Below are 23,632 nucleotides of genomic sequence, written 5' to 3' on the forward strand. Positions count from 1 at the left end.
AGCCAGGCGCCCCTCACTCTTCGTGCAGTCATATACAAGCAATTATATATACATATATGGGAGAATTGACTTTGTTGTATAGAAACAGGATCATACACTCCGTGGAGCTCTGCATCTTACTCTCCCAAGTGTTTAAATATTGGCAACCGTGCTGGATATTCCTTTGCCCCTCCAAGTCTCTTCCTTCCCTGCCCTACCAACTCTGTATCCCAAACCGTTTGGCCCTTATCAGAGCTTATCAGAGGCTCCAGCAGGAGGGGAGAGGAGAGGTATTTACTCCAGATGTTTTAGCAGGAGCTGTGTACCACTGAACACCACACTCCTGCTGGGTGGCTACACCCTCTCTAGGTCCTGAAACTGTTCTCTTCCCTTGCCCCTGTAGGTCTGGGGGTGGTAACTGACCTCCATGATTGCCAGTCCCAGAAGGTTTCATTATCCCTGATTTGCTCCCTTAAGTTTGCCCATGACTCTGTAATCAGGCCTTTCATTAAATGCCCCTTAAATATCCTTCTGAGTGTGCTGGCTATATCCATAACTAATTTAAAATTCTTTAAAGCTCATAGTGAACTGGGGTGTTTGGCTGGCTCAGTCAGAAGAGCATGTGACTCTTGATCTCAGGGTCATGAGTTCGAGCCCCATGGTAGATGTGGAGTCTACTTTATTATTTTTTTATATATATTTTTTATTATATTTTTTAAGATTTTATTTATTTATTTGAGAGAGAGAATGAGATAGAGAGAGAGAGCATGAGATGGGGGAGGGTCAGAGGGAGAAGCAGACTCCCTGCCGAGCAGGGAGCCCGATGTGGCACTCGATCCTGGGACTCCAGGATCATGACCTGAGCCGAAGGCAGTCGCTTAACCAACTGAGCCACCCAGGTGCCCTATTATTTTTTTTAATTAAAAAGATTTATTTATTTATTTTAGAGAGCGAGAGCGAGCGAGCAAGTTGGGGGAGGGGCAGAGGGAGAGGGAGAGAATCTCAAGCAGACTCCCCACTGAGTGCGTAGCTTGACTCAGAGCCTGATCCCACGACCCCAAGATCATGACCTGAGCCAAAATCAAGAGTCAGATGACCAACCAACTGAGCCACCTAGGTGCCCCTGGAGCCTACTTTTAAAAAAATAAATAAATAAAAACTCCTAGTGAACCAACTCATACAGACACAATTCACACAATTTGGACCCTGAAGTCCAACCCCTTGGTTTATAGCTTCAGGACTGAAGGTAATGGACTTGCCAGTTTGTCTGACTCCCAGGGGCAGGAGGGGAAATAAGAAAAATTTGTTGAGTCCCGAAGGCAGGCTGTATGAAGTATGACCAACCATGTCTTCCTGGGGCAGCTCTAGCTTCCTGGCTCTATTTCCCAATTCCGTATCTTTTGGCCTCCTTGTTCTGGAATAAAAATGAGCACGTTGTGGATGTTTGGAAGAGACAAACAATTTAGATCCTCCTCGATTGTGGCAACTTTCTAGAACAAAGGCTTTGTTGGCTGTCCGTGGCCCCTGCAGATAAGATGAACCAGGACAACAGGAATGGGGAAGGAGCACATTGTTCCCTCAGCCTGTTCTCTTTGCATCCTCTATTAAACACTCACTCACAAACATTTGAAGATAAGCTTCACCCCACGTACTCTAAGAGTCCTTAGTGCATGGGACATACAGGTAAACATGCACTTACAATACCAGGTGGGAAGTGCTGCGAACAGCACCCCTAGCTTTGGGGTGGGTCAGAGAAAGATTTCCAGCGGAGGTAATGTTTGAGCTGGGTCTTTGAAAGAGGAGCTGGAATCAGCCTGGCCTGATACGGTGTTTTGTTTTGTTTTTTTAAGATTTATTTATTTACCTAATTTTTATTTTTTAAGATTTAATTAATTAATTTATTTGAGAGAGAGAGAGAGTGCAAGTGGGGGGCGGAGATTCTGGGCTGATTGTGGAGCCTGACTTGGGGCTCAGTCCCAGGACCCTGAGACTGTGACTTGAGCCAAAATTGAGAGCGGACACTTAACCAACTGACCCATCCAGGCGTTCCCTGAGATGGTATTCTAGAAGAGGGATGAGCAGGTGCTAAGACCCAGTGCTAAGGGAGACTGAGCAATAAATGTGCCAGAAACTGCTAGAAGTTCAGTGTGACTGGAAAATAAGTTTGTTTATGTGCTGGTGTGTGTGGGTGTGCGTGTGTGTGTGTGTGTGTCCAAAGGCAAGCAGGGATTAGAAGGGTCATGAAAGCCAAGAGAAGCACACTGGAAAGCCATGGAAACCTTTTAAGCAGCAGAGTGACAATGTTACTCTTTGGGGAGGTTATTCTGGCTGTTAATGTGGAGAATGGATGAATGAGGTGACCTGGAAGCTAAGACCATGTCAGAGGCTGCTGCAATCTGGAAAAAGATTGGGATGTTGGGATGAGAGTGGTGGAGGAGGCAATGGATGGATTTGAGAGCTATGAAGGCAGTAGCAGGTACTGGATCTAGGTTTATTTTTATTTATTGTTTTTAAGATTTTATTTATTTATTTGTCAGAGAGGAAGAGAGAGAGAGCGAGCATGAGAGGGAGAAGCAGACTCCCCACTGAGCAGGGAGCCCATGCAGGACTCGATTCCAGGACCCTGGGATCATGACCTGAGCCGAAGGCAGAGGCTTAACTGACTGCGCCACCCAGGCGTCCCTGGATCTAGGTTTATAATAATGACAATATTAACAATAACATCATAGAGTGACTTAAACAGTAGCTCTGGTTTCAGATCAGTGGAAATCTTCCCACATGTGTAGCACAAGAGGCTTGGGTAGGAATCTGCACTCTGCCTTTTTTATTTGGAAAAATTTCACACCTCAAGAATTGCAAGATAGTTGCTGCAAACATCCATATATCCTTCCCTTACCTCGTGTTACATTTTGCCTTTCCCTCAATCTATCTCTCTCCCTCTCTATCCCCCCACGCCCACCACCTTTATATTTAGGCATGTATATGTATAGCTTTTTTCCTGAACCCCTTGAAAGTTGGTTGCAGAAATTATGACGCTGCATCTCTAAATACTTTAGCATTCATCTCTTTGAATAAGGAGATTCTCTTATATAATTACAATCCCATTATCTTACTGAGGAAATTTAACATTGATACAATACTATAATATAAAGTTCATAATAAAAATTTCAACAGGTTGTCCCACTAATGTCTTTTAAAGCTGCTGTTTTTGATTTTTAAAAATTTAAAAATTAAAATTTTTTTTTAGTAATCTCTACACCCAATGTGGGGCTGGAACTCATGGCCCCAAGATCAAGAGTCGTATGGCTCTCCAACTGAGCCAGCCAGGTGCCCCTGCTGCTTTTTATTTTTAAAAAAATCTAATATCTAATTAGGGATTGTGCACTGTGTTTAGTTATCATGTCTCTCTCTTTTCTTTTTTTTTGGAGGGGTGTCAATGTTAGAAATGTTAGTTTATTTAAAAAAGATAATTGAGGGGTGCCTGGGTGGCTCAGTTGGTTAAACATCTGCATTCGGCTCAGGTCATGATCTCAGGGTCTTTGGATCACATCCCACGTTGGGCTCCCTGCTCAGTGAGGAGGCTGCTTCTCCCTCTCCCTCTGTCCCTCCCCATGCTTGTGCTCTCTCGCTCGCTCAAATAAATAAATAAAATATTTTAAAAAATAAAAGATAATTGAACAAAATATAGGAGGCCGAATGTAATCAATTCTACTTTTTTTCTGTGTAAAGATTACTTTTTTTTTTTTTTAAGATTTTATTTATTTATTTGACAGAGAGAGAGATAGCGAGAGCAGGAACACAAGCAGGGGGAGTGGGAGAGGGAGGAGCAGGCTTCCTGCCGAGCAGGGAGCCCGATGTGGGACTCGATCCCAGGACCATGGGATCATGACCTGAGCCGAAGGCAGACGCTTAACGACTGAGCCACCCAGGCGCCCTAAAGATTACTTTTGTAACTTTTTATTTTGAAAGAGTTTCAAACTTACAGAAAAGTAGCAAAGATAGTAAGAAGAATGTTAATATATGTTTCACTCAGAATCACCAATTATTTACACTTTATCACATTTACCTTATCATCCTCTTGTCTGTAAGTATATATTTGTACTTTTTTCTGAACCATTTGAAAGTAAGTTGCCTTTCTTGGCCCTAAATACCATAGGGTGCATTTGCTAAGGATCTTGTCTTATATAACCACAGTACAAGTATCAAAATCAGAAAATTTCCGTCAATACTACACTCTCCATATTCAAATTTCCTCCAATTGTCCCAAGAATGTCCTTTATAGGGTGCTTTTGTTTGTTTGTTTGTTTTGTTTTTTTGGGGGGGGGGAAACTGGGAGTCAATCAAGGATCACACATTGCATTTAATTGTTGTGTCTGTTTAGTCTTAAAGCTAGGCAATTGCCGAGCTCGTATATGTGTATTTCACAACACTGACCTTTTTTGAAGAGTTCAAGCCAGTTTTTTGTTTTTAAAGATTTTATTTATTTAGGGGCGCCTGGGTGGCTCAGATGGTTAAGCGTCTGCCTTCAGCTCAGGTCATGATCCCAGGGTCCTGGGATCGAGCCCCACATCGGGCTCCTGGCTCAGCCGGGAGTCTGCTTTTCCCTCTCCCTCTGCCTCTCCCACTGCTCATGCTCTCTCTCTCTCTGTATCTCTGTGTCTCAAATGAATAAATAAAATCTTAAAAAAAAAAGATTTTATTTATTTATTTGACAGAGAAAGACACAGTGAGAGAGGGAACACAAGCAGGGGGAGTGGGAGAAGCAGGCTTCCCTCGGAGCACGGAGCTCACCCAGGCGCCCCAAGCCTGTTGTTTTGAAGAGTGTTCTTTAATTCGGATTTGTGTTTATTTACCGTGATTAGATTTAGGACAAACATGTTTGAATACTGCATAGGTGATGGTGTGTCCTTTTCACTGCAAAATATTAGGGGGCACATGTTTGGATGTCAAGTTTCATCATTCGGTTAAGCTGGGTTGAAAATTTGGAAGCTTATTCTGCTGTTTGGGCAAGTTGGTTATTGAAAGGGTTTTCTCAGTTGTCAAATGAGGACAATAATAATCCTGGTTTCACAAGGTTGTTGAATTGATACATGTAAGGCACTTAGAACAGTGTCTGGCACTTTGTAAGTATTTGATAAATTATGATCATCACTATGTTTGCGAAAATTTATAGAGGCCTTAATATGTAAGAGGCACTGAGTCGTAACTCAATTCTTTACCTTTCCAGCTCCTGGGACAGGGTACGACATAGAGGAGACAGTCAATAAATATTTGTTGGCAAAATGACAGCTCTGAGATATATTGCTATCAATATCCAACCATTTTATAGATGAGGAAACAGGCTCAGAGCAGTGAAGTAATTTACCTAGGGTCATGTACGTTGCAGCAAGTGGCAAGAACCAGACTTGAACCTAAGCTTGTAGGGTCTGTAAAATGGGGGATAAGGAGGGGCACCTGGCTGGCTCGGCCAGTGGAGCATGTGACTCTTGATCTCGGGGCTTGCAAGTTCCAGCCCTGCGTTGGGTTTGGAGATTACTTAAAAGTAATAAAATCTTAGAGTGCCTGGGTGGTTCAGTCGGTTGAGCATCTGACTGTTGATATCCGCTCAGGTCATGACGTCAAGGTCATGAGATGGATCACCCCCCCCCCTCCCCGTTTCAGGCGTGGGGCATCCTTAGGATTCTCTCTCTCCCTCTGTCCCTCCCCACCTCCCGCGTGCACACTCTCTCTCTAAAAAATAATAATAATATTAATAATAATTTTAAAAAATAACATCTTTTAAAAAATGGGGGGTAAGGAATCTGAATGTGTTTTGTTAACTCTCAAGGGCTGGGTAGATGTGAAGAGATGAACTCGAGCGCCCCGCACAGTGCTTTGGCAAAAACATGTGGTAGGCACTCAATAGATGTCTGCTGAATGAATGTGAAAGCGAACGGGTCATCGAGGGAGAGATCATCTTGTTCTGGCTGGTGAGGGACCTGGAACCCATTCCTCCCCATACTGGCCTTCCCCAGTCACCAGAAGATTCCCCAGTTCCAGCAGGGTGTGGCTTCCGGAGACCCCGCCCCCAAACCACGCCCGTCCCTTCAACTGCGGCTCGCGGATGGCGAGGAATTTTGGCTCGCGGGCGAACCCGTAGCCGCAGTCTCCTCGGGCGTCCGCATCCAGGAAGCCGGGAAGCCTGGTGTCCAGGACCCCGCGCGGAGGTCCACGATGTCGGAGGGCGAAACTAGACAGAGCGAAGACTCCCCGCAGGCCGGCGCGGTGACAGTCAGCGACGTGCAGGAGCTCATACGGCGCAAGGAGGAGATCGAGGCGCAGATCAAAGCCAATTATGACGTGCTGGAGAGCGTGAGTGGGCTCGGGGCTCCCGGGCGGGCGTGGCGGGGAGCCCAGGCCCTCCTGACCTGGGAGGATTGGGAGGCCGGGGCGGTCTGCGTTTGAGCTCTTTGCAGTGGCGCTCTCCCTCCCCGGGAGGCCCAAAGCGCGGCAACTGCGGCCTCTGTCGGCAGCAGGCAGGAGGCAACTAAGAGCAATGGGTGTTGGTATACAGCAAGCGTTTATGGAGCCCTTACCGTGTGCCGGGCGCTGTTTTATTTTTTATTTTTATTTTTTTAAAAGATTTTATTTATTTGACACAGAGAGAGAGATCACAATAGGCAGACAGGCAGGCAGAGGGAGAGGGAGAAGCAGGCTCCCCGCTGATCACAGAGCCCGATGTGGGGCTCGATGCCAGGACCCTGGGATCATGACCGGAGCCGAAGGCAGATGCTTAACCATCTGAGCCACCCAGGCGTCCCATGGGCGCTGTTTTAATTGCTTTACATTGGTTAGCTCATTTAACCCTCGCAGCAACCTTTTGAGGGGAGTTCTACTATTCCCCCCATTTTAGGGATGAGGAAACAGAGGCGTTACTTAACTTAAGCCTGCCTCAGGCCACAGAGCTAATAAATTTGCAGAGGCAGGGTGATAATCACCACCATCGTCAGTCCTTGTTGAACGTGTACCAGAACATCTGTGCTTTGCTAACCCACTTCACGTCAGAACTTTTTAAACTTTCACGTGTTTGGCAAGCCCCTGGGGATCTGTTAAAATTCAGTTTCTGACGAGGACGGGGCGCGCAGGTGCAGATGCTGTATTTTTAGCAAATTCCCAGCGATGCTGATGCTACTGCTAGAAAGACCGAGCTTTGAGTGACAGGTAAGGCGCCTTATCATCTGGAACTGAGGCCCAGGGTGAGGCAAACCCTTGTCTAGGGTCATGTAGCTAGGAAGTGGCCTAGTTCCCAGGTCTGTCTGACTCCAAAACTGGTAGTTTTTCTTATGACAATTGGTGTAAAATCACAAATCAATTTGCAGAGGAAGTGTAAATTAAATAAAGCCTATGTAGGGTGGATGGAATGCATTTGAGGTGATGGGAGTAAAATGGAAGCATCAAATGGAGGCCCAGGTACCATTTATTATATGCCTGAAGGGTGCTGGTATTTATGTGTGTGTTACATCACGAAATCCACACAACCACCCTGTGAAGTTAGTATGTTACTCTGAGGCTCAGAAAGGGGAGGTCACTTGCTTAGAGTCACAAAATGAGATTCAGATCTCAGGCCTGTTGAATCCAGAACTTGTGTTTTCAAGCATTATGCTAACAATTTTCCGAGCTTTATTTTATACCTCAAACAGGTATCCATAATACCTCCTGTACTGCTTTCCCTTGGTATTTTTCTTTATGTTGATCCACTTTTTTACTTAACTTATCTTAAATGGAAATTTTATAACTCTACAGCATATGAAAAAACTGGGAATTTTTTCCCTTAAATATAAGATAAAAATGCATATCAAGGTGATGTAGTATGTTCATTCTTTTTTACTAGCTACCATTGCTGGCCGAAAGCTTTAAGCCTGAAGCCCTGCTCTGTGATTATTTTTTTAAAAAAGGGGGCAGAGCTAAAACTATAAATCTCTTAGAATAAAACATAGTAAGTTTTTGTGACCTTGGATCAGGCAAAGCCTTCTTAGATGTGATGCCAAAATCACAAGCAACGAAAGAAAAAAGATAGATGAATCGGACTTCATCAGAATTTAAAATGTGTGTCTCAAAAGACACAGTCAAGAGAGGGAGAAGACAGTTCGCCAAATGGGAGAGGATATTTGCAGATACCTGACAAGGGGTGTAGAAAATACGAAGAACTCTTCCATCTCAATCCTAAAAAAGGCAAATAACTTGATTTAAAAAATCGGCCAAAGACCTTAATAGACGGCTCACCAAAGATCTATAGATGGCAAATAAGCTTATGGAAAGACACTCCAGGTCATATGTCATCAGAGAAATGCAAGTTAGCAACCACGAAGTACTACTACATAGGTGTCAGAATAGCCAGTGTTCACGATTCCAACTCCAGATGCTGCTGAGGATGTGGAGGAACTGATTCAGTGCTGGAGGGAACGCAAAAGTAGGGCAGTTTCTGACAAAGCCAAACACTCTCTTAACCATACCATCCAGCAACTGGGTTCCATGGTATTTACCCAAAGGAGTTGAAAAATGTGTCCACACAAAAACCTTCACGACGTTCGTAGCAGCTTTTTTCACAGTTGCCAGAACTTGAAGCCACCAAGATGTCTTTGAGTCAGTGAATAGGTAAATAAATTGTGGTACCTCTAAACAATAGAATATTATTCAGTGCTAAAAATAAATGAGATGTCGACAGGGTTGGTTTCTTCTGGGGGCTCTGGGGGAGAGTCTGTTCCATGCCTCCGTCCTAGTTTCTGGTGGCTGCTGGCCATCCCTGGCTTGCAGTTGGTTAACTCCAGTCTCTGCCCCGGTCACTCCATCTTCTCTGTGTCCCGGATCTGCCTCTCTTCTCTGTAAGGATACCTGTCATTGGATTGAGAGCCCACCCTTAATGCAAGATGATCTCATCTCGAAAGCCTTAATTACATCTTCAAAGATCCTTTTTTTCCCAAACAAGGCACATTGATAGGTTCTGGAGGGTTAGGACTTGGGACACATCTTTTGGGGGCCACTATTCACCTCACTGTGAATATGCCTAGCACTGTGCTAAGCACTCTACACAGGTCAACTCATTAATTCTCACGGCAGGTGCGAAGGGAGGCGAGTGCCAGTATTCCCATTTTATAATTGAGGAAGCTGAGGCTTGGAGAGGGGAAGGTCTTAACCAAGGGTACCCACGTTGTACACGGCAGAACTGAGATTCAAATCAGTCTAACCGACTGGAAACTCTCTGCCCTCCATTACACGACGCGTTTCATTGCCTTTGTGCACCCTGCTCTGACTTACATAGGAAAAGACTTTAAAATGTTAAATATATTGTTTTGAATAGGGAATACGCGTCCATGGTCAAAATTCAAGAAGTCTACAAAAGGATAGAAAATGAAAAGTCCCTCTTCCTTCCCTGTCCCCTAGGCCACCCAATTCCTTTCCCCAGAGGCGATTGATATCAGTGAGTCCTTAAAGGGATGAAAACCTCTTTGAAATCCCTTTTAGATCCCTTTTTACTTTCCGAAAGAACCAAAGTCCTGCCACAGCTGGATGCTCTTTGGGGTTTTCACTCCCCTCCAGCTTCCAAGGCCACCAGCCAGGTATCAGCTGCTGTAGGAAGGAGGGTTTGGAGGAGTCCAGGAGGCTGGCCTTGGGGACGAAGCTCAAAAGAGTCTTTACTTTCTGCACTGTTCCAACTTCAAAAGAGGAGAACGGATTCATTCGTTACTTGTGTTATTAAAAGTCAATAAAAAAAAAAATAGTGCCCCCTTCCGAGGGTGGTTGTGGGAGCATTTGGGGAAAGTATGTGGCCCATGCTGTGTGATTGGTATGTGGCAGCTTTGATTTCTGTCGCCTTGATGATGGCTGCAAAGGGGAAAAGGTCTTGAGGACTTCATACCTGTGAAGTCTTAAGCATGTTTCTTCCCTCCAGCAAAAAGGCGTGGGGATGAACGAGCCGCTGGTGGACTGCGAGGGCTACCCCCGGTCAGACGTGGACCTGTACCAAGTTCGAACCGCAAGGCACAACATCGTCTGTGAGTGGTGTGCGCGTGCGCAGCCGATCCCCCAGCTTGCAGCGAGGGAGGCTGAGGCACATGTGTGAAATCTCACTATTCTCTGCTCTCCTCTCTTCCACCTTGATGGGATTAGCTCACTCTCCTCTTCCAGGGACTGAGAACTGAGGAAATGGGGTGGCCTCTAGGGTTCGAAATTTGTGGTTTCATTGTTCATTTTGTTTTTAAGGACTTGGCTTCACGGTGGAAACTTCTCCGAAATGACGCTAGAAACCCAGGTCACAAATCGCTTACAATCCTAATCAGATCAGTTATGTGTTAGGAAGTACGTTCCCCTGGTAAGGATAGTGACCTGACTGCGGCCACTCACACAGGAGTGTTTGTTCCGCCCCTCAGTACAGCTATGTGGAGGTCACCAGTGTGGGGCCGGCCGTCAGATCCCGGGCTCTGCCATCCTTAGGACATGTCATCCATCTTTAGGGTCACCATGTCCATGTGCCAGCCAGGAAGGAAGGGAAGGAAGACGGTAGGAAGGGCAACAGGTCCTTTGCCAGCCAGTACCCTCCCTTTAGGGATCTGTCCTGCAGGTCCCACCTGCACCTTGTTGCATTGATTTCTGCTCTCCCCGCCTCGGCCCCTCTGCCTGCAAGACACGTTGGGGAATGTACCCCGTGGTGGGCATGTCACTGTCCTAAATAAAGTCATTTATTTGTTTATAGTTGAGGAACAAGTTGAGAGTAGCAGTTGGGGAGTATCTTAGTTTTCTGTTTCTGCTGTAACAAATACCCACAGACTTAGTGACTGCAAATGTCCCAGATTTATTGTCTTAAAATAATCAGATACCCAAATCAGTGTTGCTGGGCTGAGATCAAAGTGTTGGCAGGGCTGTGTTCCTTCTGGAGGCTCTAGGGAAGAGCCCGTTTCTTTATCTTTTCCCAGCTTCTGGAGGTGCCTATGTCCCGTGGCTCAGAGCCCCTCCCGTCCCCAAAGCCATCACCTGCACCTCCCAACCTCTGGTCCACCCATCCCACCTCTTTCACTCTCTGCCTCCCGCTTTCACTTGTGAAGACCCTTGTGATCACACTGGGCCCCCCATCTGGGTAATCCAGGATGATCTCCCCACACAGTATCCTGAACTTAACCACATCTGTAAAGCCCCCTTTGCCTTGGAAAGTAACATACGGGCAGGTTCTGGGGACTAGCATGAGAACATGTTTGGGGCCGTTATTCACCCCTGCCACAGATGGGCAACCGGCAGCCTTTCCCCACAAAATCCTATTAGAGGGGAATTAATCGTGCACATTTTTCACTTAATGACCTCTGGTTTATGGGTCTGAATCTTGATTCCATCCCCAGCCTGTTTTGGTATAAGGCTGAGCTTCTCACTGGAGGCACAAGTAACCACAGGCGTGAGATACCTCTTGAGCTGCCAAGCGTCCCTCAAAGCTGCCATATAATCATAGAACAGCATCTTCGAATATCACTTTTCCTTGTAGGTTTTGGGAAAAGAAGCATACCGTTTTTGTATTGAGACAAGTGGAAGATACAGAGTAGGGAAAAACGATGTTAAGACTGGAGGGAAATTTGGGGCTTTTGGCTAAACCCTCAGACTCCCGAGGGATGTGGCCTGCTTTCCTTGGCATTTCGGATACTGAGGGAAATTGGAGAAGCGGAGCATACCGTGTGAGAGAGGGCACTGACTTATTTTTTTCCAGATGGTTACCCTGATGTTCCAACACCATTTATTAAATAGCCTATTCTTTCTCCATTAATTTGAAATGCTGCAGTATGACATAGGAAATTTTCAGACGTATTTAGGTATCTTAGTTTTTTGCATTGTTCTGTTAATATATCTCTTTGCTAATATCTCACTTTTAAAAAATATTTTTTTTAAGATTTTATTTATTTATTTGAGAGAGAGAGAGGGAGAACACAAGCAGGGAGAGGAGTAGAGGGAGAGGGAGAAGCAGGCTCCCCGTTGAGCAGGGAGACCGATGCAGGGCTCAATCCCAGGACCCCAGGATCATGACCTGAGCCTAAGGCAGATGCTTAGCTGACTGAGCCACCCAGGCGTCCCTGTCTTTTTTTTTTTTAAAGTTTATTTATTTATTTTTTTAGGAATCTGTACATCCAGTGTAGAGCTTTAACTCACAACCCTGAGATCAAGAGTTGCATTCTCTTCTGACTGAGCCAGCCAGGTGCCCCAATACCACACTATCTTAATGACTTTATTATATTTAAGAATTTGGTTGAACAATTCTTTTTTTTTTTTTTTTTTTAAGATTTTATCTATTTATTTGAGAGAGAGTGTGAGCAAGAGAGAGAGCATGAGCAGGGGGAGGGGCAGAAGGAGAGGGAGAAGCAGAATCCCCGCTGAGCAGGGAGAGCCACACAAGATTCGATCCCAGGGCCCTGGGATCATGACCTGAACCGAAGGCAGACGCTTAACTGACTGAGCCACCCAGGCATCTGTGAGCAATTCTTATTGATCTTCTTTTGAAAAACTATTCTCAGAAGTTTTTTTTTTTTTTTTAAGTAAAATCTACACTCAGCGTGGGGCTTGAACTCACTACCCCAGAGATCAAGAGTTGCATGCTTTTCCAACAGAGCCAGCCAGGCACCCCAGTTCTCCACATTTTGAATTAGCCATCAGTACTGAAAAAGAGGATTTTACCCCCAAATTTCTAATCTCTAGCTTATCTGCTATTATTTCTCCCAGACCGAACATCACCGGCCATGTATTAGTGGACTTAGGCATCATTTTTCCTTCCAGGGGCATTAGGAGAAAAGTGAAGTCCTTACACCCAGCTCACGGCACTCATTTGCATGGCCACCACACGTGCCCCGTGTATGCATTTGAGGCTGTGGATTCAGCGGGGCGATTTCTTGCTTCTCCTCACCTTTCAAGTCTCTGTTGAAACAGCGCTGCCTTTGGGAAGGCTTCCCTGATCTCCTAGACTGGCAAGGTCGGGTCCTGGCTGGCTCGCCCTCAGCAGCAGTCATCAGATGTTACAGTAATGACTTGTTCCTGAGCAGCTTTCCTTGCTGGACTGTGAGCGTCATGATGGTGGCCCCCTGTTGGCCACAGGTTTGTCCTCAGCCTCTAGTCCAGTGTCTGGCCGGGAATAAGTGCTTGGTAACTATTCAGTGAGTGGATGTGGGAGTCTGGTGTCCTCAGCCGTTCTCCTCGTCCGCTGATGTGGCGTTCTCCTCCCAGGCTTGCAGAATGATCACCAGGCCATCATGAAGCAGGTGGAAACGGCCCTGCACCAGCTGCATGCTCGAGACAAGGAGAAGCAGGCCCGGGACATGGCTGAGGCCCACAGAGAGGCCATGAGCCACAACCAGGGCCAGAGGGAGGGCCTCAGCCCCCCTCAGGCCTTCGCCAAAGTGAACAGCATCAGCCCTGGCTCCCCTGCCAGTATTGCAGTAAGCCAATACCCCACCACCGAACTCCATCCCAGAGGGTGCTGTGGGTCACGTAGCCTCGGGGTTGATGGGGGGGGGACCATGGGCAGACAGACCCATTGTCTCTCCATGCTGCAGCTGGACTCCACCCACTTACTTAGCAAGCACTGACTGAGTCCTGGGGGCCCAGCCCTGTGCTGGGGCCAGGGTTTTGGAGAGGAGTCAGCCCCTGCTGCTCACTAACCTGGTCAGGGAGGGGCCTGAGACACAAGGTAGAAGGTGGTAAATATTCCGAGAGAGGGAAAGAGGATCTCTTGGGCTTATTTCAGCCGGGCACTAAGTAGTAGACATGAGAAGGACAACAGTAGCTGCCATTTACTGAGTCCTTGCTTTGCACCAGCTGTCTGCCAAGCGAGTTCTAGATCTTACCTGGCATATTCTTAAAAGTTTAAAACGGCTTTATTGAGGAACTGTTCACACACCATAAAATTTTACCCATTTGAAGTATACAAGTCCGTGGCTTTTAATGTATTCACAGAGCTGTGCATCCATCACTGCAAGCAGTTTTAGAACATTCTCATTATTCTGAAAAGAAACCCTATACTGATTAGCCATCAGCCCCCAATCCCATCCCCCCCCAGCCCCTTGCAACCACCAGTCTGCTTTCCGGCTATGAATTTGCCTATTTTGGATGTTTCATATAAATGGAATTATATATGACCCTTTATGACCGGCTTTTCCCACTTAGTATCATGTGTTCAGGGTTCATCTGTGATAGAACATGTATCTCTTTGTTTCCTTTTTTATGGCCGGGTAATATTCCGTTGTGTGGATATGTCCCATCGATTTTATCCATTCATCAGTTCATGAACATTTGGTGTCTGTCTTTTGGCTGTCATGAATAATGTGACTCTGAACATCATGTTCAAGTTTTTATGTGGCTATGTAGTTAGCATTTATTTTATTTATTTTATTTTTTTTTATTTTTTAAAGATTTTATTTATTTATTTGAGAGAGAGAGAATGAGAGGGAGGAGGGTCAGAGGGAGAAGCAGACTCCCTGCCGAGCAGGGAGCCCGATGCGGGACTCAATCCCGGGACTCCAGGACCATGACCTGAGCCGAAGGCAGTCGCTTAACCAACTGAGCCACCCAGGCGCCCATGTAGTTAGCATTTAATCCCACAGCCACCTTCTGGGGTAGGCACTGATCTTAACCCCATCTTACCCACGAACAAAGCCTCTAAGACCTGAAGTAACTGGTGCCAAGACACATAGCTGCTCAGCTATGGAACTGGGTCCTGAACCCAGGTCCTGCCAGAAGTCTCTAATGATCACAAGATGGTAAGTTACACATGAGCTTCGTTTTACTCGCTGCTCTATGCACAGCATCTAGCACAGGGCTGTAGTTGGCCCACGACAAATATTTGTGGAAGGAATGAATCAATCGTGATCTGTGTTCTTAGAATGAAAGGATCACACTAGTCCTCGGTCAGCCTTGTGCCTGTGGCTGTTTGTCTGGGGACCTCTAGGGCAAACCTGCGTAAATTCTGACTCCTGAACAAAATAGGCCCAGATTGGCCTGCCTCTTCTCGCCCCTGACCCCAGAAGACAGCATTTGGCTTTTCCCCCACATTCTTTTTTTTTTTTTTTTTAAAGATTTTATTTATTTATTTGAGACAGAGAGAATGAGAGAGAGAAAGCACATGGCGGGGGGAGGGTCAGAGGGAGAAGCAGACTCCCCGCCGAGCAGGAAGCCCGATGCGGGACTCGATCCCGGGACTCCAGGATCATGACCTGAGCCGAAGGCAGTCGCTTAACCAACTGAGCCACCCAGGCGCCCTCCCCCACATTCTTTACAGCCTGTACCGCCACCAGCTTTTATCAAACATTGGGCAGATCTGGCCCCCTTTTACTAGATCTGTCCTAGAAGGAATCCCCAGGAGGAGGTGGCCCAATTACCCACCGCCGCCGCCCTCCATGTGAGGTAGCTGAATCCCTGACCTCTTTGCTTTGTGCCTGCCACTCTCCCCCGCAGAAAACAAGCTCTTGGCCTGGACGTTCAATTGGGCATGGCAGGGTAAAGAACACCAGAAGCACATTTAACCTCTGACCTGGTTTTCTATTTTCTCTTCTCTCTTTAGGGTCTGCAAGTGGATGACGAGATTGTGGAGTTTGGTTCTGTGAACACCCAGAACTTCCGGTCTCTGCATAACATTGGCAGTGTGGTGCAGCACAGTGAGGGGGTGAGTTGGAGGTCACATCTGGTCAGTAACCCTAGAATTGCCCGGGGCCAGGAATTGTCACTGGGGTCTTTGCTGCCTTCACAGAGCTGTTGCTCAGGCACAGGGCCTTTGCACTTGCTGCTCTCTCTGCCTGGAAAGCTTTTTCTCCCTTATGTCCGTCCCTTATCTTGTACAAATGACACCTGGGTGGGGCCTTTGCAGCCGCCCTATATAACTATATAAATACTCCTTCCCTGCTTCCTATCCTGCTTTCATTCAACAGTATTTCTTGAAGATCTTTGCATTTTCACATACCTGGCTCTTTTGTACTGCTGCATAGCACTCCATTGTAGGAACAGACCCCAGTTTGTCCATCCCCTGCCTTATCAGGGGACGTTTTGGTCATTTTTGGTTTTATACTAGCATGAACAGTCCTATATTCTTGTTCGGGTACTACTTCTTGATGTAAATACCAGAAAGTAGAATTACAGGCTCTCAGTGGATTATACACACTTACGGTAGGTAATCCAAAACAGTGTCACTAATTTATACCCTGGCCAACAGTATGTGAGTGTATCATATCATCCATAGTACTCTGTATTGCTGATCTTTTAACATTTTTGCTAAAACAGCATCTTATTTTAATTTGTATTTTCCTGATTACCAGTGAGGTTGAGTATCTTTATTTTATATGTGCATTAATGTTCGTATTTTCATTTCTGTGGATTGTCTGTTTATATTTTTTCCCATTGGGTTGTCTTTTAAAAAAAAATTGATTTGTAGGAATTTTTTTAACATACTCCAGATACGAAACCTTTGCCTGTTTTCATGCTATATATGTTTCTCCTGATTAGCTCCTTGTTTTTTTTTTTTTTTTTTAAGATTTTATTTATTTATTTGACAGAGTGAGTGAGAGAGCACAAGCAGGGGGAACAGTAAAGGGAGAGGGAGAAGCAGGCTCCCCACCAAGCAGGGAGCCTGATGCGGGGCTCGATCCCAGGACCCTGGGATCATGACCTGAGCCGAAGGCAGACGCTTAACCATCTGAGCCACCCAGGCGCCCTTGCTCCTTGTCTTTTAACTTAGTTTATGGTGACTAATTACTTGGAAGTTTTTTTCTTTTTAAGTTACTTAGATAACCATTTTGTTAAATTTGTTAATATTACAAGGTCTTCCCTGCCTAAACCATACCTGAGAATTTAAGGAAATACGGGACAGTACATGGTAGCAAAGCACAATTCAAGCAGGAATACGTTAGAACTGCTTCATGCGCAGATTGACAGTTTCAGTCCTTGAAAATATAATAAGGGTTGGGATTCGAAATTGGCTGCAGTCTTCCAGTTTCTGGAATAGTACTCCTTTAAATAGCATTTCCACCTGATCACCTCAGCTCATGGCTCAGTAATGTAACTTTAACAAAAGTTATCTTGGCACTTTGCAGGAGAAATGTGGGACTCAAAGTCTACAGAAATTATCTATGAAAGTTTTTCATTCCCAGATGAAATGTTCGGTTTAACCCACAGTTTTTGGTTTGTCTTGTGCCCACTCAGCTGCTTGGCTGTGCTGCTCATCCACGTGTAACTCGTCGGAAGGCAGGCATTGGGCCGAAATACAGTCGGTTGGTGTCTGTGCCCCAGCCAGAGGTCAGGCCTTCATTTCTTCACCGACACCTCCAGCAAATCTGTACTTGCATGGAAGTTCAAAATTCTGATTTTGACAAATTCATCAGTTTCTTGCTTTATGGCTTTTGCATTTTGTGTCTGCTTAAGGAAGTTCTTCTCATACTTTTATTGATTTGTTTTTAGTTTTTCTTTAATCCATCTGGAATTGATCTATTATTATTATTTATTATTATTTATTTATTTTGAGAGAGAGAGAGAGGCAGGAGGAGGGGCAGAGGGAGAGAGAGAATCTTTGGCAGGCTCCACGCCCAGCGTGGAGCCCAACACAGGGCTCAGTCTCATAACCCTGAGATCATAACTTGAGCCAAAATCAAGAGTCGGCTGCTTAACCGACTGAGCCAGCCAGGTGCCCCAATCTTCTGTTATTTTTTTAATAATGGTTTTGAGGTATAATTCACATACCATACAGTTCCCCCATTTAAAGTGCATAACTCAGGGCACCTGGCTGGCTCAGTCGGTGAGCATGTGACTTTTGATCTTGGGGTTGTGAATTTGAGCTCCACATTGGGTGTAGAGATTACTTAAAAAAATAAAATCTTTTAAAAAAAACCCTGCAGGGGCACCTGGGTGGCTCAGTCGTTAAGCATCTGCCTTCGGCTCAGGTCATGATCTCAGGGTCCTGGGATCGAGCCCCGCATCGGGCTCCCTGCTTGGTGGGAAGCCTGCTTCTCCCTCTCCCACTCCCCCTGCTTGTGTTCCTGCTCTCACTGTGTCTCTCTCTGTCAAATAAATAAATAAAATCTTAAAAAAAAAAAAACAACAACCCTGCATAGCTCAGTGGTTTTTAGTATATTCATAGAACTGTGCATCCATCACCACAATCAATTTTAGAACATTTTGACACCTCGAAAATCAACTCTATACCCATTAGCGGTCACTCCCCCTTCCCCCTACCCACCAATCCCTAAAGCACTAAACTTTTGTCTCTATGGATCTGCTTATTCTGGACATTTCATATAAATGGGATCGTATAATACGTGATATTTTGTGATTAACTTCCTTTTTTTAGCATCATGTTTTCAAGGTTCATCCATGTTGTAGCAGGTTTCAGTACTTCATTCCTTTCTATGGCTGAGTCCTATCCTATTGTATGGATATACATTACTTACCCATTTTATTTATCCGTTCGTCAGTTGATGACTATTAGGTTTGGTTCCACTTCTTGGTTATTGTGAATAATACTTCTGTGAACATTCATGTATAAGATAATTGTGTGGACATTTGTTGTATATACAACAATTTAGTATATACCTCATCTGATATTTATTTTGTGAATGGTGTTAGGTGGGGTACCAAACTTTTTTTTCCCCAGATGGACAGTAGTTGTCCCTGTACCATTAGTGAATAGTTAATACTTTACCCACTCATTTCTATTGCCACCTGTTATATGTCAAATTCCTGTAAGTGGGATTCTTATTCTTTATTATCCATTGGTCTGTTTGTTCTGAACCTTTCTGGGGTTCCCTGGAACAAATCCCTTTGTTCTTTATCAGCTTCTTCTTTTTTAAGATTTTATTTATTTATTTGAGGGAGAGAGAGAGCATGAGTGGGGGAGGGGACAGAGGGAGAGGGAGAAGCAGGCTCCCTGCTGAGTGTGGAGCCTGATGCAGGGCTTGACCCAGAACCCTGAGATCATGACCTGAGCTGAAGGCAGACGCTTAACCAACTGAGCCACCCAGGTGCCCCATCAGCTTCTTTTTAACCTGTTGCCATAAAGGGTGTATTAGTTGTTTATTGTTGAGTAAAAAAGTAAAGACTGGCTGCAGTCTTCCAGTTTCTGGAATAGTACTCCTTTAAATAGCAAAAAAAACAAAGCAAAAAGCAAAAAAAATAACAGAAGATTGGGGCACCTGGCTGGCTCAGTCGGTTCAGCAGCTTAAATTTATTATCTCTCACAGTTTCTGAGGGTTGGACATCCAGGAGTGTTTTAGCTGGGTGTTTCTGGCTTACGGTCTCATGAGGTTGTAGTCAAGATGTTGGCAGCAGCTGCAGTCATCTGAAGGCTCGACTGAGGTTAGAATATCTGTTTCCGAGATGCCTCACTCACATGGCTGATGGCACATCAGTTCCTCGTCGCTCTGGCCTCTCCATAGTGCTGCTGGGCGTGTCCTCACAACATGGCGGCCGCTTCCCCCAGAGTGAGCCGTCCAAGCGAGAGCAGAGAGGAGGTTGCGGAGTCGCCTTTGACCCAGTCTCTGAAGACGCACATTTTCACTTCCACATCATTCTGTTCATTAGAAGGGACTCACCAAGTCCAGCCCACACTCAAAGTAGGGGAATTAGCCTTTACCTCTTGAAGGAATATCAAAGAATTTATGGGCATTTTCTAGAACCCACCACACAGGGTTTCTGATTTCTCTACTTGCTTAGTTACCACTTGTCCAGTTTCTGTTGGCTTTTCATTTTGGTGCCCTTTCTCATCTTTGCAGTCTCCTTCCATGTGATTTATTTGTCTTGTGGTGGTGTTCCTTTGTTACCCCTTGGCTGTCCTGTCATGATGTTAGTGAGGGTTCTAGATGTCGGTTTGTTCTGTTATGTTTACCCAGAGTCTCTCTTACTTTTTCACTCCTTTTCCCCAGGCTTTCCTAGTGTTACGGTTTTCTCACGTGTCTTGCTTACTGCACACACTTCTAAACTTTGCAGTTGCCTGGGCTCATTGTTACTGGTTTATTTTGTAAATATGTCTCTTGTTCTGGAAGAGGTAATACATACACATGTTTAAGACCAAATCAAAGAACATGTAATGAAAAATCTCTCTCTCCTCCAGAGGTAGCCACTTTGCAGCTGTGTGTCCTTCTGGGGTCGGTCTGTTCATATACCAGCATATAGAGCTATTGGCTATTTTTATTAAGGGGTGATTTACCTACAGCAAAATTCACCCTTTACAGTGTACGGTCCTGGGAATTTTGACACATGTACATAGTCTGGTAACTGCCACTGTAATGAAGATCCAGAGCAATTCTGTCATCCTCCCCAAAATGGCCTCATATCCTTTTGTGGTTAACCCCTCCCCTAGCCCTCACCCCACACAACCACCAATCTGTGCTCCATCCCTACAGTTTTACCTTTTCAAGAATGTCCTATAAATGGAACTGCACAGTATGGATGGCCTTTTAAATCTGGCTTCTTGCACTTTGCATTGTGCATCTGAGATCCTTCCACATTGTTGTGTGTGTCTGTTGTCTGCTCCTTTTTACTGCTCAGTAGCGCTCCACTGCGTAGATGAATGCCAGATGGTTTACCCATTTACCAGTGAGGGACATTTAGGTTGTTTCCAGTTTTTGGTGATTAGCGATAACAGCTACTGATTTTTAGTCTGTCTTTTCTAGTTAAATATATTCTTAAGCTCTTCATAGATCTGTGAATCCTTTTTTTCTTATTGAGGTATAATCGACATATAACATTATGTTAGTTACGAGTGTACAGTGTAATGATTCAGTATTTTTATACATTACAAAATGATCATCACGATAAGTCTAGTTAACAGCCATCACCGTGGTTACAGTTTTTTTTCTTGTGATGAGAACTTTTAAGGTTTACTCTCTTAGCAACTTTCAAATAGGCAATACAACATTATTATGAACTATCACGTACAGCATGGTGACTATAGTTAATAACACTATGAACCCTTTTTTACAAAAGTAGTTATTGAACATTTTTAAGCAACAACACCTTTTCTCAAATGAAATTTCTTGGGGAATTCCGATATATCAAACAGATAAAAGCTGAGCTGCTGGGGTGGGGAGTCCTCACCCCCTCAGGGCCCTGGATCCTCGTGGAACCAGAGTCCAACTTGAGAATCAAGGGTCAGCTTTGTGACTTTAGAAAAATGATACAGGGGCACCTGGGTGGCTGAGTTGGTTAAGCGACTGCCTTCGGCTCAGGTCATGATCCTGGAGTCCCGGGATCGAGTCCCACATCGGGCTTCCTGCTCGGCGGGGAGTCTGCTTCCCCCTCTGACCCTCCTCCCTCTCATGCTCTCTGTCTCTCATTCTCTCTCTCGCAAATAAACAAAATCTTAAAAAAAAAAAAAAAAAGAAAGAAAAATGATACAAAAACCCCACCACATTCTGTTGTTAGGTATTTAGGTAGTTTCCAATTTTATGGAAACCTGGAAATTAATACTCTTTTTTTTTTTTAAGATTTTATTTATTTATTTGACTGAGAGACAGAAAGGAAACACAAGCAGGAGGGTGGGAGAGGGAGAAGCAGGCTTCCCGCTGAGCAGGGAGCCTGATGCGGGGCTCCATCCCAGGACCCTGAGATGATGACGTGAGTCAAAGGCAGACGCTTAACAACTGAGCCACCCAGGCGCCCCTGGAAATTAATACTCTTGTAGACAAATCTCTCTTTCTTTTGGTGTCTTTCCAAAGCTCAGTTTCTGCATCAAATGCATGCATTTTCGAAGGAATAAAGAAAATCTTAAATTAAAAAAGTTATCTTTATTATAAACAACGCATGTTGTATTGAGCTGTGGAAAGGAATGGAGTGCTGACGTGCTATAACGTGGATGAACCTTGAAAGGATTTGTGCTAAGTAAAAGAAGCCAGACACAAAGGGCTGCGTATTTTAGAATTCTGTTTATGTGAAGTGTCCAGAACAGGCAGATCCGTGGAGACAGGAAGCATGTTGGTGGTCGGTCGCCCCGGGCTGAGTGGAGGCTGGATTGGGTCGACTGACTGCTAATGGTTGCAGGGGTCCTTTTGGGGGATGAAAATGTTCTTCAGTCAGGTAGTAGTCATGGTTGTACAAATGTCTGACTGTACTAAAACCCACTGAATTGTATACTTTATTTTTTTTTAAGATTTTATTTATTTATTTGACAGAGAGAGACATAGCGAGAGCAGAACACAAGCAGGGGGAGTGGGAGAGGGAGAAGCAGGCTTCCCGCCGAGCAGGGAGCCCGATGTGGGACTCGATCCCAGGACCCTGGGATCATGACCTGAGCCGAAGGCAGACGCTTAGCGACTGAGCCACCCAGGCACCCTGAATTGTATACTTTAAAATGGGTTTATTGTATATGAATTATATCTCAAATAAATAAAAAGAATACATTTTTAGTGTAAAAGCATCAGGTAGGGCAAACGTTTTTGAAGAAAGAACAAAAGTCCTGGGTCTGTCCCTCCTATCCCTTCCCTGCTCTGTTTGAGTGCTGGACTAGAGCGGGAACAACACAGATGAGCAGAAGGCCCTTGCCTCGGGAGCACTTTGGTGGAGAAGACAAACATTAGTCAAACGTAATTATACACTCTCATGAGTGTCATGAGGGAAAGTTCCAGAAGGCTAGGAGAGGAATGATGGCGTTAGGATAACCTTCCCGAGGACGTGACCTGTGAGCGTTAGAAGTTGATCAAGGTCTGGGGTTGCCTGGCTGGCTCAGTCGGTGGAGCATGCGACTCTTGATCTCGGGGTTGTGAGTTCAAGCCCCATGTTGAGTGTGGAGATTACTTAAAGAATATAAAATCTTAAAAAAAAGAAGTTGATCACGGCTGGAGACTGGCAGGGAGATGGCGAGAGGAGCCTTCCAGCAGGGTCATGTCCCTGAGGGCCAGAGAAGTCGGTTGGAGCCCAGAGCAAGGAGGAAGGGAGTAGGGAGGGATGAGGTGGAGCTGGGAAGTTGGCAGGGGCCAGACTTCATGAGGCCTTGTGGTCCTATCAAGGTTTCATTCTTTTTTCTTGAGGAGCAGTAGAGAGCCATGCACACTTCCAAACTGAGGGTAACATAATGTAAGCAGCTTTGTATCTTGGAAAGATTTCTCCAGATGCTAGGTAGAGAGCTGATTGGAAGGCTGACAGTTTTAGCAGCTTGGTCAAGGGGTGATGGTGACTTTGGTGAATGGGCTGGAGGTGGAAGGAAGTGGGTAAATTAGAGAGACCTTTAGAATGTAAGTATATGGGCTTTAATATGATGCCCAGCCCGTGTCAAGGATGACCTCTGCGTTTCTAGCTTGTCTAAACATCATGTCTTGTCTAGATATCATTTCTAGAACCAGAAGCACATCAGTGTATCTCACACATTTCCTAAGTGTGGATGAATATGTCTATAGTGATTGCTTTTTGAAAAAGAAGGCGGGGGTACCTGGGTGGCTCAGTCGTTAAGCGTCTGTCTTCGGCTCAGGTCATGATCCCAGGGTCCTGGGATCGAGCCCCGCGTCGGGCTCCCTGCTCGGCGGGAAGCCTGCTTCTCCCTCTCCCACTCCCCCTGCTTGTGTTCCCCTCTCTTGCTGTGTCTCTCTCTCTCTGTCAAATAAATAAATAAATAAATAAAATCTTAAAAAAAAAAAAGATCTGCCATAATTTTATTTATTTATTTTTATTTTTATTTTTTAAA

General features: G+C 45.1%; 1 protein-coding gene across 1 annotated transcript in view; it reads left to right on the top strand.

Annotated features, from left to right (window-relative positions):
• Positions 1-6,054: 6,054 nt before the first annotated feature.
• Positions 6,055-23,632, top strand: part of PSMD9 (proteasome 26S subunit, non-ATPase 9) — a 22,017-nt gene continuing 4,439 nt past the window's right edge. Inside the window, exons 1-4 of the mRNA XM_006746527.3 lie at positions 6,055-6,330; positions 9,908-10,010; positions 13,207-13,418; positions 15,539-15,640. Of these exons, the coding sequence (XP_006746590.1) occupies positions 6,193-6,330; positions 9,908-10,010; positions 13,207-13,418; positions 15,539-15,640 (555 nt within the window). The 5' untranslated portion in view covers positions 6,055-6,192. The remainder of the gene's footprint in view (positions 6,331-9,907; positions 10,011-13,206; positions 13,419-15,538; positions 15,641-23,632) is intronic.

The sequence above is a fragment of the Leptonychotes weddellii genome, chromosome 13 (assembly GCF_054177405.1).
Source record: "Leptonychotes weddellii isolate Sample4059 chromosome 13, ASM5417740v2, whole genome shotgun sequence".
Taxonomy (NCBI): Eukaryota; Metazoa; Chordata; class Mammalia; order Carnivora; family Phocidae; genus Leptonychotes; species Leptonychotes weddellii.